The sequence below is a fragment of the Mustela erminea genome, chromosome 9 (genome assembly GCF_009829155.1).
Source record: "Mustela erminea isolate mMusErm1 chromosome 9, mMusErm1.Pri, whole genome shotgun sequence".
NCBI lineage: Eukaryota > Metazoa > Chordata > Mammalia > Carnivora > Mustelidae > Mustela > Mustela erminea.
In genome coordinates, this window is record NC_045622.1 from 44,742,151 (window position 1) to 44,757,250 (window position 15,100).

Genomic DNA, 15,100 nt, shown 5'->3' on the forward strand with positions numbered 1-15,100 from the left:
CCATTTTGTGGTTAAAAGGATGTAAGGTGAGAGGTGTTCATGGTCAGAGTCCCAGCCTCATGGGGACAGCAACCTTAGAAAATGGATGCTTCCATTGCAAAGATAAAATTTAACCCGAAGTAGCCTAAGCGTGAAGAGAAGTTAATTTTTTCACATAACCGAACAGAAAAAAGCAGGGAGCTACACCTGGACCAAGGCTCACGTGCTGTCAGAGCTCAGCTTTTCCAAATTTTTGAAAATCTGCTCACCCCCTCCTTCCCTCTCATCCCCTCTCCTCCTCTGCTCCCTTATTCTACCCACCCCCATCCGTCTTCCCTCTCTGCCTTTCCCCATGAATGTTGGCTCCTTTGTAAAACGGTACAGCTACGCTGTTAAAAAGAATGCCAGTTTCTTATAAAACTAAACATTTGCTTACCATACAACTGAGCTCTTAAGCATTCATCTCAGAGAAATGAAAGCTTATATTCACCCAAAACCCCGTACACAAATGTTTCTAAAAGATGTATTTATCATAGCCAAATACAGGAAATAACTCACATGTCTTTCAATAGGTAAATGGTTAAATAAATTGTGGGGCATCCATATCACAAAATAAAAATAAATAAAAGGAACCAGCTCATGATACATGCAGTTAACTGAGTCTCTAGAAAATTATGCTGAATGAAAAAGTCAGTCTCCAAAGATTACTTACAAAGATTAATTACTAGTAAGTAATTTATATAACATTCTTAGGATAACAAAATTATAAGTCTGGAGAACAGATTAATGGTTTCTAGGAGTTGATGAAGGGGTAGAATTGGGAGGGAGGGAGGGTCTATAAAAGGACAATGTGAGAGATGTTTATGTTGATGGAAACTTTGTGTCTTGACTGTATCAATGTCAGTATTGTTAATATTAATATCCTACTTGTGATATTATACTACAGTCCTGTACTACATTATAGGAAACCACGTTATGGTTATACAGGATCTCTCTGTATTATTCCTTGTAACTGCATGCCAATCTATAATTATTTTTAAAAAGTTTAATTTAAAAATGGAGGTCAATCAGTATTAACAACTGATAAACAATATATTGCTCTTTCATCAATTCCCAAATGTTCCATTTTCTTGAAGGAAATGGATTCATGTTTTGTCTTCTTATAAATAAATTGAATTACTTTGGCTTGACATGAGTTATTTGAAAATGAAATATCTGTAGAAACTTGAATAATACCAGTGGAACTGTCTCTTGCCAAACTATTGCACTGCTAATACTTTTTCCAAATATGGACTTTTTCCACTTATTTTTGTTAGAAGTGGAAAATTCCTTTATCAAGTATAGTCTGAATACTAAATAAATCTTCACCTGATTTTAATTGTTAGCTAATTTTAGTAGGGCAACAATCACTTCAAAATCAATTCCAACTCGGGTGCCTGAGTGGCTCAGTGGGTTAAGCCTCTGCCTTCGGCTCAGGTCATGATCTCGGGTCCTGGGACCAAGTCCCATACTGGGCTCTCTGCTCGGCGGGGAGCCTGCTTCCCACTCTCTCTCTGCCTGCCCCTCTGCCTACTTGTGATCTCTCTCTGTCAAATAAATAAATAAAGTCTTTTAAAAAAATTCTATAAAAAAAATCAATTCCAACTCTATAACAGGCAAAACCCCCCAAAGACAGTGATCATTTAAAAACCACTGCATATAATTCATAAAAAAATAATGTGTAATCAATCAACAGATTTTGCTCTTACTTTCCCTACTTAGCACAATACTTGTCAAAGTGAATGCAGTCTTCTTAGATCAAATTTTTAACACTATGACTGTTTTTTTCAAACATACGATATTTTCATTTATAAATTAAAATAGCATCATATGTCCTAAAATGTGACAGAATGTTGCATAAATATGACTAAATCACATTTGGCTTTATATGTAAATATATTACATATTTATTAAATATATTTGAATTAAATTAAAATATTAAATATATTTAATAACATCCATATTAAACTTCCCAAATCCCATAATGAATTTCAAATGGATGGCAAATGTGTCTGGAAACATGTTACAAAATTCACTATATCTGAAAAATTATTTTGAGTGATATACTGAAATACAATTTAGTTAGACATAGTCACCAATGTGTTAAAAAAAAGACCTTTATCCTACGAAGTAGACAACTGTTATTCAAGGTAAGAATAATTGTCACACTATAAAATAGAAGAAAGGAGATTCAATAAATAGACTACAAAGGACTGGTTTGTTTTGTTATAAGGCCATCTCATGGGTTTTACCTTTTTAAGTCTTTAAGATTCATGGGAGCAAGAGCAGAAGTTGCCAAGATAGTACACAGATTTCTCTCTTACTACTTCCCTGCTTTCCCCAACGATGACATCCCATATAACCAGAGCACGTGATCAAACTGGAGAAATGGACATTACAATGTTATTAGGTAAATTAGAGACTTTATTTGGATTTCATCAGTTTTTACATGTGCTCATTTTAATTTCTTTGTGTGGGTATAAGTATTATGAAAATTTGTCACATATACATATGAAAATTATCACTTATAGATGGCATTTGAAGTTGTGGTGTTAAGTAAGATCTTTAGAGTTAAAGAGAAGAGTTGAGATCAGAACCCTGGAAAATACGTTAGGGGTGGGTCCAGGAAAAGAGCAATGAATGAAAACAAGAAATTGTTGGTAAATAGGGGAGATATTTAGGGAGAATGATGTCCTGGCAGCCAAAGAAAGAGAGTTTCAAGGTGACAGGGACGGCTGCTGAAGGCACAAGGGGTAACGTGAGGACTACAAAGAGGCCATTGGACCTGGCTACTTGGTCATGAATATCTTCTGCCCTAGCAGTCATGGTGGAATAGCAGGAGTGAAAGAACGAACCAGAGGTAAGGAAGTGGACACAGGGAACTATGAAATGTCTAATGAGGAGCAGTGAATGCAAACGAGAGAAATGGAAGATAATAAATGAAGTAAGAATCCAAACAAAACACACACAAAGGAAGAGATGACGTGTAGGAAGGAGGAGGGCTGTTCCTGATTTTGACCTAACTGAAGAGAAAAGTATGTCTTGCTAATGAGTCATGTTTAACTTAGCAACTAAACATCCATGACCTCAAAAATTTTCCTTTCACAGTTGTTAGTGTGAATCAACTCAATAAATATTTATTGAACACCTACGCATGCTGGGTCCTTCCAGAGAAACAAAGGCAAGTAAGATTTAACTGCTGCTGCCTAACAAGCTTTCAATTTAATAATGGAGTTTTCAATTTAATATTAGCATTTGTATGCTGCATTCCACCTTAGTTTGGGGGAATGAAAAGGAGCTAGCCAACAGAAGCGCATTCCCAGAAGATGAAAGAGTCTGTGTAAAGTACAGTAATGTGCGAGACTGGGTTTTCCAAGTTTTAAAAGAAGCAGTGGTAAACAAAGGGTGGACGAACTAGAGGTGAGTTTGGAGAGGCGAGCAGAGGATAAGTTTTGTAGGGCCTCAAAGACTATAGTAAAGAGTAGAGCATGGATTTAATTTTCTGTACAAGAGGAAGCCACCATAGGGTTTTAAGCACTGAAAAGTTTACAGTGTTTGAAAGGTTGGCCCTTGGAAAATGTACTGAATTGAAGAAGGATGGCTAAGAGATGGTGGCAGCTTAAATTGGGGCAGTAGCAGCATAAATGGAAAGAAAAAGACACATAGAGTTGGAGCTAGAGTCTGTCTCTCCATGTTCCTCACTGCTGGGTCCACTGATGACCTATCCCATTCTTGGGTGAATCCTCATGAAAATAAGAATTTTGTTTCTGGCTTCAAATAAGGGTCTATGGGAAAATGATTCCTCAGTCCTGATCTGTTCTTTCCACAACCAAATGGAAGTCTAAGGCTGACCCAGGAGTCCCATTGGTGACCCCTGGGGAGTGTGCATTGGTCCCTTGATGGCAGCTCACTCCTCTCCCATGCTGTGGATCTCATCATGTAGAACTGCACCCCAACACCTAGACCAAAGTTCCTGTTCCCATTCTCATCCACAGACCTGAGTTTCTGGCTGAGTCTGATAAACAGATGTTAGTGACCGATTCTGGAGAATCATGACAATGTCAGGGTCACAGTTACGACACCACTGTGGCATGTCTGGCCCAATAAATGTTGCTGAATGAATGGCTAAATTAGCTGTATTTGGAAGACAGGAATTCCCATGTCATAGGAGGGAAACTGAGACTCCTACCAGTTTGGGCCAGAATGATACCAGTGCTAAGTGGTACAGTCAGGATGCAAACTCGGGTCTCTGACCCCAGACCCCATGAAAACTTGTATATATAGTCAACTAGACAAAAGCCAAATAAAACAATTAACTGTGGAAGTTTTAGAGTTCATATGAATGCTTTAATAGGGAATTGTCTCAGTATTTACTCACTTATGAGCTACCTTAAGAGATAAGTTGTGTTAATAATCACTTACTGCTTCCAGACTGTATTTCTGCCAGTCTTTAGTCATGCCAGTATACAACATGGCTTTGATACTCATTTTAATCTGATTTTATAAAAACAATATATCATCTTAAACATTAAATGAGTCACTTTAACAGTTGAGATTGTACTTTTCAAATAATATTTAACATCTGTACCATCTGAAAATCTAAAAGCAAAAACATAGAAATTAAAAACAGAGGACCAGTGTTCTATCCTTTGGCTAAATAAATTAACAGAAAAATGTTTCAGAATCTTAAAATTTTGAATGTGAGATTCAGGGTCATGATGAACGAAATAACACAGCTCAAGCTGACTTCCTTTGACATGGTAATTAATATAATAGAAACAGCAGTGCCCTCTTGCCTTAAATGTACCGAAAACTGAGATTGTAACTTAATCAATTTCAGGCACTAAGGAGATGATTTCCTGGAATACATGTCATCATAATTTATAATTTTTAAGGCATTTGTATAAATGTTTAATAACTAGATATAAACTTGATTTTTTAATTTTTTAAAGATTTTATTTATTTGTCAGAGAGAGAGAGCATAAGCAGGGGGAGAGGGGGAGGAAGAAGCAGGCTCCCCATGAGCAGAGAGCCTCATGCGGGACTCAATCCCAGGACCCTGGGATCATGACCTAAACTGAAGGCAGATGTTTAACTGACTGAACCACCCAGGTGCCCCTAGATATAAGCTCTAAATGTTATACTTACTCTTTCTTGATACTTTTGGTTCTTTTCTCTAAGTCTTCTTATTTGAGCCATAAATCGTTCTACTGCATTTTCCTTTATTTGACAGCTGATAATAAACAAAGATGTGTTACAATTATTTATCAAGGAAAATTAATGAGACAAATTTAAAAATTAAACTATTTAGAATGAAATAAAGTATTGAATATATTAAAAAAAAAACAACCCATTGAGGGATCCGATACCTTCTTAAGTGGATTTTTCTGTTTGCACTTCTGAGTATATTTGACTCACTAAAATATATATTGGAGAGACAACTTCAAGTTTTTTTCCTAAATCACTCCCCATTTGTATTTCACAATCATAATTTTTATACTTTCTAAACATCTATAAATAAGTCAGCTTAGAGGGAACCTAGGGAAGGGCACACAGAAAACATGCTTTCTAGAATTCTAAAAAAAATTCAGACAAAAATGACAAAACACAGACTTATAAGGGCAGGCACATCTTCTTGAAATAGTAAGATAAATGAGGCACACCTAGGGTTCAAATTCTTTAGTATGTCATATCTTCTATGAATAATAAAAGCTTCCCTGACACAAACATATTTCTTTTTTTTTTTTTTAAAGATTTTATTTATTCATTTGACACAGAGAGATCACAAGTAGGCAGAGAGGCAGGCAGAGAGAGAGAGAGGAGGAAGCAGGCTCCCCGCGGAGCAGAGAACCCGATGCGGGACTCGATCCCAGGACCCTGAGATCATGACCTGAGCCGAAGGCAGCGGCTTAACCCACTGAGCCACCCAGGCACCCCAAACATATTTCTTTAATACGCAGCAAGCACCTGTTGAGTATCTGTGAGGTACAAAGGAGAGATGGGACAGTGCGGAAAGACTTTGGTGTAGGCCATTTGACAGCTATTTGAAGGGCTAAGTATATCTCTCTCTATTACCCAGCAAATCTTGTAACTTTAAATCTGAGACCAAAGTAACATGATGGAAGCAGCTTTGTGTAAACACCCTGCCTCAATTAAAACAGCAAAAATAAAAACACAGCACCTCTGTGGTATAGTGAATAGAGAGGTCATTACAGAATGAGAAACATCGTGTCCCTGTCACCACTCACCTGGATGACCTCAGGCAAGTCACTTCCCAGAGCATCAATTTCCAAGCCATCAGTGGCGAGAACAATACCTAACTCTAATCCTATGAGGATTAAAATGAGAAATTGCCTGCGAATGTTTCTAGCATAAAGTGAGTGCGGAGTGCTTAGTAAATTTCAGTTGAACTTGAATTTGAATTTGAATCTTAGCTTCTGGCCCTTCCTCCAAAATACCATTTACATGTGTGACAGCGTGTATTCAGTAGAGAGAAAATGAGGCTCCTTCTTTCCCAGTGATGAGAAAATGCAACATAAAAACAAAACAAGCAACTCCTTTAGTGGCAAAAGTGCTCTGTTGGATGCTATGAAACTTGGACTTCAGTCCTGCTTCTCCACCAACAGCCTAAGGACTCTCAACCTAGTTAGGCCTTGGCTTACTCCTCTGTAGGTAAGAGTATTAAAGAGAATTGAAGGTGAAGAGCTCTACACTGTTTCAGTTCTCCAGTTCTGCAATTTACATCGATCATCGTTCCCTTTCATGCAGTCACACGGACAACACATACAGCAAATGGGGGATTTAAAGAGCTGCTGCTCCGTGCCCAGTATTGTTTATGGCATTATGGAGATAGGGTTGAACAAGACCTCCATGATCCTTGCCCCCAAGGAGCTTCCGTTTTACTAGGCAATAAAGAAGTAAACACCCAAACATATTACTTACCCATTGTTATGGGAGAAATAACAGGCCATGTTTGACAAGTGACTACTATACACAAGGTGGTTTCCACACAGTAGGAGGTATAAACCTTTTTACTTCTCACCTAAAGTTTCGGTGTGGGGGCACCTGGATGGCTCAGTCAGTTAAATGTCTGCCTTCAGCTCAGGGTCATGATGCCAGGGTTCCAGGGTCAAAGGGTCGAGCCCCGTGTCAGGCTCCCTGCCCAATGGGGAGTCTGCTTTTCCTTCTCCCTCTGCTGTCCCCCCTGCTTGTGCTCTCTCTCTCTCTCTCCCTCTCTGTGAAATAGATAAATAAAATCTTTAAAAAAAAAAAATAAAGCTTAGGTGTGCAAAAATTCTGAAGGGGTGCCTTCTCTATCTCCCATTTTTAAGGAGAAAAATTAAAGTATTGTAAATGAGAATTATCTGAGAAAGCCCTATGCAAATGTATGCAAATTATGCAAGTTCTACAATTATAAATACGGCAAACTAATTCATTCCCTGCATGGGCGAAGCAGGCAAATGAATCTCAAGTATATGGTGGCCCCCCGCTGAGACCGAGTCTTTGGGTGGTCTAGTTAATAGACTGCTTCCTGGCTTTGGCTGAGAGGCTTCCTTGGTGATGACTGAGTGTGCAAAAATGGGTCTGGAGACTCCATCCAGCCCAACCCCAGATACTGCATGGCACACACTTATACTAAAAAAAAAATTATTTCTCATTTATTTGAAATTCAAATTTAACCTGGCATTGTGTACCTTTATTTGCTGTATCTGGCAACTTGACACTTAAGTCGACCACCTCTCTGTTCAGAGCAGTTAGGAGCCAGTGACCTGGGGCTTTGTCTCGTGTTCCTTGTGAGCAGTTCAGAAAGATTTAAGTGACACCAGCAGGCCTCAGGGGCAATTCTGAGGGGCCCTAAAGGTTTTGGTGGCTCCATTGCCCCAGTTGTGGCTCACGTGGTAATTGTAGGTCTAAGTTAGCTGAGCCTTTCCTTGGAATTTACTTCAACCTCCATGCGTCTCATGAAGATGAAACTGAACTTCAGAACTCAACACTATTAGCCACTATGAGAATTCAAGCTTCACTGTTCTCTGTATACCTTTTCCTTTTCAGATCTCCCTCAGAACCCATCGTACATACATGTCACACCAAATACTGAAGCAAGTAGGATGATAAGCCAATGAGATAATATATATTAAAGTGGTTTGAAAAGGATACACACTATTCTAAAACTCAGTGATGTGAAATGGTTAGTAATACAACAGGTCACATTTCCCCTTCCCTCTCTGTATTATTAAGATGTTACTAATGTGTCAGTTTTCTCCCTTCAGGCAATTTCATTGAAAATTCTGAGAAGGAAAACAAATATATCTGGATTTCTTTCTTTCTTTCTTTCTTTTTTTTTTTTTTTTTAAGAAAGAAAGAGTGAGAGCTTGGGGTGGGAGGGGGCAGAAGGAGAGGGAGAGAGAATTCCAAGCAGACTTGAGCACGGAGCCTGATGTGAGGCTCCATCTCATGACCTGAGTTGAAAGCAAGAGATGGACACTTAACCAACTGTGCCACCCAGGTGGCCCTAAATCTGAATTAAAAAAAAATCTATGTTCTTATCTATTTTTTAACCTATAATCATATCGACCTCTATCTCTATAGCTATGTTCATATTCATTGTAGAAAACTGGGGGAAAAACAAGTATAAGGGACAAAATTAACACCACTGTTACCTAGAGATGGTGATCGCCTCAGATTTAGCATTGGTGGTCTCAGCTCTTCATAAACAACCCCAGAGGTTCATGACTTTATTTTGGGGGGGATAGATAAAAAATGTTTAGTTGTTCAGAAATCACTGACTACCTACTATGTGCTTCCAGCTCTTTATTAGATGAGAACAATCTTGTAAGAGAATTGTAAGATGCTGCCAGGGGATCCTTGGGCAGTCCTTTCTCAGAAAGTGAGGGGGCTTTTTTGGCTCTTCATCATGTGATAAAATTTTCATCACCTGGGAACACATGGAATGGGTCACGTGTCACTTAGCAGGGCATGGTGCAGCAAGGCTTTTACTGTTGCAGTCCCTGAGATTATTTATTTATTCTTAACAAAGAGAGAACAAAAGCACGAGATGTTCAATTTATATCTTGCATTAAATCATGAGAATTTAAATGTTTGTCTCTTTGTTAAACCTCTGTTAAAGAACAGAAATACTGGCCTCTGACTGACCTAGAAGAGAAAGAGACAATTGTATGTGGATGTCATCAATGTAAACCATAGGCGCAAACTAGAGACCAGGTTGTGTTCGCAGAGCCCGACTTTTTGTCCCCCTCTCCAAAGATGAGATGAGGGAAGTTTCCGTTACGCTGACAAATGAGTGCAAGTGACTTCTGGTTATAACTTAATGTCTCAAGTGGAAAATAAAAGAGAACTTTGTTAAAAGTCCCTTCCTATGGGTGTTTCTCTCTTAGCGTTCTGGCCCGTTCACTCCCTGTCCTCTAAAAAGAACAGACAGATTTGAGAAACTCAAGAAGGAGATGGATTTTCTTTGAATGTTGTTAAAAAACAAATCTCTGGAAGGCCAGTGTCACAGACTGGTCACCAGCATTCTGGGCTCCATCCTTGCAGCTTTGTTCCCCTCCAGTAAGTAGTTCCCAGTCCCGAATCCCACAAGCTTCACAGGGCGTGGCTTATCTCACCCTTGCTGATAACGCCAGTCTGCTCTTACCTCTTCTTTTTTTTTTTTTTTTTAAAGATTTTATGTATTTATTTGACAGAGAGAAATCACAAGTAGATGGAGAGGCAGGCAGAGAGAGAGAGAGGGAAGCAGGCTCCCTGCTGAGCAGAGAGCCCGATGCGGGACTCGATCCCAGGACCCTGAGATCATGACCTGAGCCGAAGGCAGCGGCTTAACCCACTGAGCCACCCAGGCGCCCTGCTCTTACCTCTTCTCCTGCTCTCTGCCTTCTCTCCGTTCCTAGACTCTGAAAAGCTCTCCCTGACACCAGTGTCTTTCCCATAAGTCTTTGTCTTCAAAACACCTGCTCCTCTGCCGGATATCAGCTTCAACGTCACTCCCTCCAACAAGCTTTTCCTGACCCCTCTGACCGTTACCATATACTTTTTTTCATAGCAATTTAATGGTAGCTATGCAATTTTTTTTTAAGATTTTATTTATTTATTGGACAGAGAGAGAGATCACAAGTAGGCAGAGAGGCAGGCAGAGAAAGAGGAGGAAGCAGGCTCCCCGCTGAGCAGAGAGCCCGATGTGGGGCTCCATCCCAGCACCCTGGGATCATGACCTGGGCCGAAGGCAGAGGCTTAACCCACTGAGCCACCCAGGAGCCCCTACCTATGCAATTTTTTAAAAAAAACTTGAAGTAGTTATCTAATGTCTGTCTCCCATGCCTCATCTGGGTAGGAACTGGATGGTCTGTTTGCTGTTGTCCTCTAGCACTTGCCTTGGACTTGGTAAACATTCAAGTACTTGTTCAGTAGATTCATGAAGTACATGTCTTTTTTTTTTTTTAATTTTAATTCCAGCATAGTTGGCATACAATATTATATTAGTTTCAGGTGTACAATATGGTGGTTCAGCAATTCTATACATTATTCAGTACTCATCATGGTAAGTGTGCTCTTAATTCCCCACACCTATTTCTCCAATACCCAACTCCCCACCTTCCCTCCGGTAACCATCCTTTTGTTCTCTGTAGTTAAGTGTCTGTTTTTGGCTTGTCTCTTTTTTTTTCTTTATTCATTTGTTTTGTTTCTTAAATTCCACATATTTGTGAAATCATATGGTATTTGTCTTTCTCTGACTGACATTTCACTTAGCATTGTGCTCTGTGGATCTATCCATGTTGTTGCAAATGCTAAGATTTCATTCTTTTTTATGGCTGAGTAATATTTCATTAATTTATATATATATTTATATATCATATTATTTATATTTATAATAATCATTATAGTTATAGTATATAATTAATTTTATAAATATGCAATTATATATTATATATAATAAAATATATGTGTGTGTATATATATATATATATATGATATATATTTATATATTCCACTCATCTATCAGTGGACACCTGGGCTCTTCCATAGTTTGGCTATTGCAAAGAATGCTGCAATAAACATAGGGGTGCCTGTATCCCTTTGAATTAGTGTTTTTATATTTTTTAGGTAGTGCAATTACTGAATTGTAAGGTAGTTCTATTTTTAGCTTTTTGGGGAACCCCCATACTGTTTTCTGTGTGGGGAGATTATTTGCATTCCTACCCACAGTTGACGAGGTTCCTTTTTCTTCCTTGTCATCCTCGTCAACACTTAGTCTCTTGTATTTTTTATGTTAGCCACTCTGATGGATGTGAGGTGATATCTTTTTTTTCTTTTTTTAAAGATTTTATTTATTTATTTGACAGAGAGAGATCACAAGTAGGCAGAGAGGCAGGCAGAGAGAGAGAGAGGAGGAAGCAGGCTCCCTGCCGAGCAGAGAGCCCGATGTGGGACTCGATCCCAGGACCCCGGGATCATGACCTGAGCCGAAGGCAGCGGCTTAACCCACTGAGCCACCCAGGCGCCCGTGAGGTGATATCTTTATTATAGTTTTGATTTGCATTTCTCTGATGATGAGTGATGTTGAGCATCTTTTCGTGTCTTCTGGCCATCTGGGTATCTTCTTCGGAGAAATGTCTGCTCATGTCTTCTGCCAGTTTTCAATTAGATGTGTGTGTGTGTGTGTGTGTGTGTGTGTGTGTGTGTGTGAACTAAGTTGTATCAGTTCTTTATATATCTTGGATACTAACTCCTTTTGGATATGTAATTTGTGAATATCTTCTCCCATTTAGTAGGTTGTCTTTTAGTTTTGTTCATTGTTCTTTTGCTGTGAAAAGCTTTTTATTTTGATGTAGTCCCAATAGTTTATTTTTGCTTCTGCTTCCTTTGCTTCAGGAGACATATCCAGAAAAATGTTGCTATCACTGATGTCAGAAAAATTACTGTCTCTGCTCTCTTTTAGGATTTTTATGGTTTCAGTGTCACCTTAAGTTCCTTAGTCCATTTTGAGTTTACTTTTGTGTATGGTATGAGAAGGTGGCCCAGTTTCCTTCTTTTGCATGTGACTGTGCAGTTTTCTCAACACCATTTATTGAAGAGACTGCTTTTTTTTTTTCTTCATTGCATATTCTTGCCTCCTTTGTCAAAGATTGGTTGACCTTATAAGCATGGTTTATTTCTGGGCTTTCCATTCTGTTCTGATGATCTCCATGTCTGTTTTTGTGCCAGTACCATATTGTTTTCATTACTACTGCTTTGTAGTATATCTTAAAATCTGGGATTGTCATACCTCCAGTGTGGTTCTTTTTCAAGATTGCTCTGGCTCTTTGGGGTCTTTTGTGGTTCCATACAAATTTTAGGATTATTTGTTCTAGTTCTGTGAAAAATGCTATTGGTATTTCGATAGGGATTGCATTAAATATATAGATTGCTTTAGCTGGTATGGACATTTTAACAATATTTGTTCTTCTAATCCATGAGCATTGTTTGTATCACCTACAGTTTCCTTTCTCAGTGTTTTATAGTTTCCTGAGTACAGGTCTTTTACCTCCTTTGGTTAAGTTTTATGCCCAGCTATTTAATTCTTTTTGGTGAAATGGGATTGTTTTCTTAATTTTTCTTTCTGCTACTTCATTATTATTGTGTAGAAATGCAACAGATATGTGTATATTGATTTCATATCCTGCAACATTCTTGATTTCATTTATCAGTTCTAGTAGGTTTTTGGTGGAGTCTTTTGGATTTTCCTTTTTCTTTAAGATTTTATCTATTTATTTGACAGACAGAGATCACAAGCAGGCAGAGAAGCAGGCAGAGAGAGAGAGAGAAGCAGGCTCCCTACTGAGCAGAGAGCCCGACAAGGGGCTTGATCCTGGGACCTTGAGATCATGACCTGAGCAGAAGGCAGAGGCCCAACCCTCTGAGACACCCAGACACTCTTGGATTTTCTATAATGGTGTCATATCATATGCAAATAGTGAAAATTTTACTTCTTCCTTACTAATATAGATGGCTTTTATTTCTTTTTCTTGTCTGATTGTTGTGGCTAGAACTATGTGGAGTTAAACTGGTCAGCATGGGTATCCTTGCCTTATTGCTGACCTTAGGGGAAAAGCTCTCGGTTTTTTACCACTGAGTATGATGTTAGCTGCACAGTTTTCATATATGGCCTTTATGACATTGAGGTATATTCCTTCTAAAACTACTTTGTTGAGGGTTATGAAATACATTCTTATGTGGAAAGGACTGAAATGAACTCATTCACTCCCTAAGAATTACACATTAAGACACTTGCCCTCTGCCAAAAGCTGAGGTTCAAAATCTCCTCAGGGATTTGGATCTATGAATTGGATACATCGTAAACATAGAATAGGTATTACCTCTAGTTTTGTCTCCAGCTCCTGGGAGTAAGACACTGGGGAATATTTTTATTAAAAATAATTGCATAATTTGGATTTGGTCTCTATTATCTCTGGAGATATTACTCATTGGAACATCTAGAAATGAAAAATCTTTTACTCTTCTATAAATGTACATGAACTATTCTATGTTGTGCTTTAAGAGTTAAGTCAGCCAGCTGTTATATACAAATTATATATACAGTATGTGGGAGAGTGACCAATAATACATCAGAGGGAGAGAGGGAGCCAAAACCACATTATTGAATGTTGTTTCATTGCTACTACTTGGAATATGTTATAGTCAAATTTCAAAACTTTGAAAAGTATGCACATGGCTAGCTCTCTTGACAGGTTTTGAGTGTATCACTTTCCATTTGGAATTATAGAAATCTTAACAGTGATTTCCATTTACAGATGGGAACATTTAGATTCCATAATCTAAGCTTACTGGTAGTCGAGAAGTGCTTCACTGGTAGGCAATTTGACTTCTTTGTGTGGCCCATATTGAATATCCTTCTTATTTGCTTTCGCTGTGCTATCCATTGGGTTGCTTAGCTAGTAAGAAGCATACCTGTTTAGAAAAGAAATAGGAAAAGTAAGTAAATTCTGTCCTTGCCCCCTACCTGTACTTATTCAAGATGAAGAACTTCTGGGGCTTAATTTAAAACTGTTTTTTCCACTCAGGTTTCGATGTCCCCAGACCTATTATCCACTGCAGTGCTGGGGCATCATGAATCAGTGGGTTCTTGAGTCTGGTAAGTTCCATGTTTGGCCAGGTATAGCACTTCCCCACCCAAAACTTTCTAAGAGACTCATCTTCTGTGTTATTCATCTACATCTGTTGTCCCTATCAAACTTTTTTAAAAACAAGGACTAAACTTTTTCAGTTATTTTATTTCTCCACAGTGTTTGGCAACGTGCACTGCCCATAGTAGCAGATCAGGAAATGTCTGTTAATTTTTTAAAAAATTAAGATAAAACAAAAGCACAATTTTCAATGAGCACCAAGAAACTGGAATTGAAAAGACTTAGGTTTTGCCAGGGTTGTTATAAAGAGCAAATAAAAGCATATTCAAATGGTTTTTTAAATGGCTAAGAGGTTTACAAATGCAAAATAATAGTAATAATAACTTTTATTAATAGTAACTATTCATCAGCTATTAATTGCTTTTTAAATCAGTAATAAAAATTATAAAAAATAATATATTTTAAAAGAAAAAAATCAGGTCCACTGTTCAAACATTTTTATAGTAAACAGGAACACCTCATGGATAGATTTTTTTGTATAGGTACTAAAGTACTTCTTTTCAGATTATATGGTCTTCTGTTACATATTTTTATCTTTTAATTTCAATTAATCTCAAAAAAATGAGTGCCTAAACTTCAATCTGTGTATTAGTAGTTGAGTATGGTAGAAAAATTTAGCCTTTGTAATTATTTATTTAAAAGGCTGGAAACTCCATGAGAGTGGGAATGATATAATTCTTCTGCATTAATCTATTTCCCAGTAGATTACAGATGGGAACATTTAGATTCCATAATCTAAGCTTACAAGTAGATGCACAAGAAATCCTCATCAGAAGAAAGAAATGGATGGATGAATTAGGCAGACATGTTTTAATCCCAGATCCACCACCTGTTGTCTATGTGACCTTGAGAAGGTACTTAATCTTTCTGAGCTTCAGTTTCATCAT

The 15,100-nt window shown here is 38.1% G+C and overlaps 1 protein-coding gene across 4 annotated transcripts in view; it reads right to left on the bottom strand.

The window, feature by feature from the left end:
• The window catches only part of CCDC83 (coiled-coil domain containing 83), a 57,140-nt gene that overhangs the window by 37,120 nt on the left and 4,920 nt on the right, over positions 1–15,100 (bottom strand). For all 4 annotated transcript variants that reach the window (XM_032357476.1, XM_032357477.1, XM_032357475.1 and 1 more), the window contains exons 2-3: positions 13,855–13,977; positions 5,167–5,251 (exon numbers count right to left, since the gene is read on the bottom strand). In XM_032357476.1, the coding sequence (XP_032213367.1) occupies positions 5,167–5,251; positions 13,855–13,949 (180 nt within the window). In that variant the 5' untranslated portion in view covers positions 13,950–13,977. The remainder of the gene's footprint in view (positions 1–5,166; positions 5,252–13,854; positions 13,978–15,100) is intronic.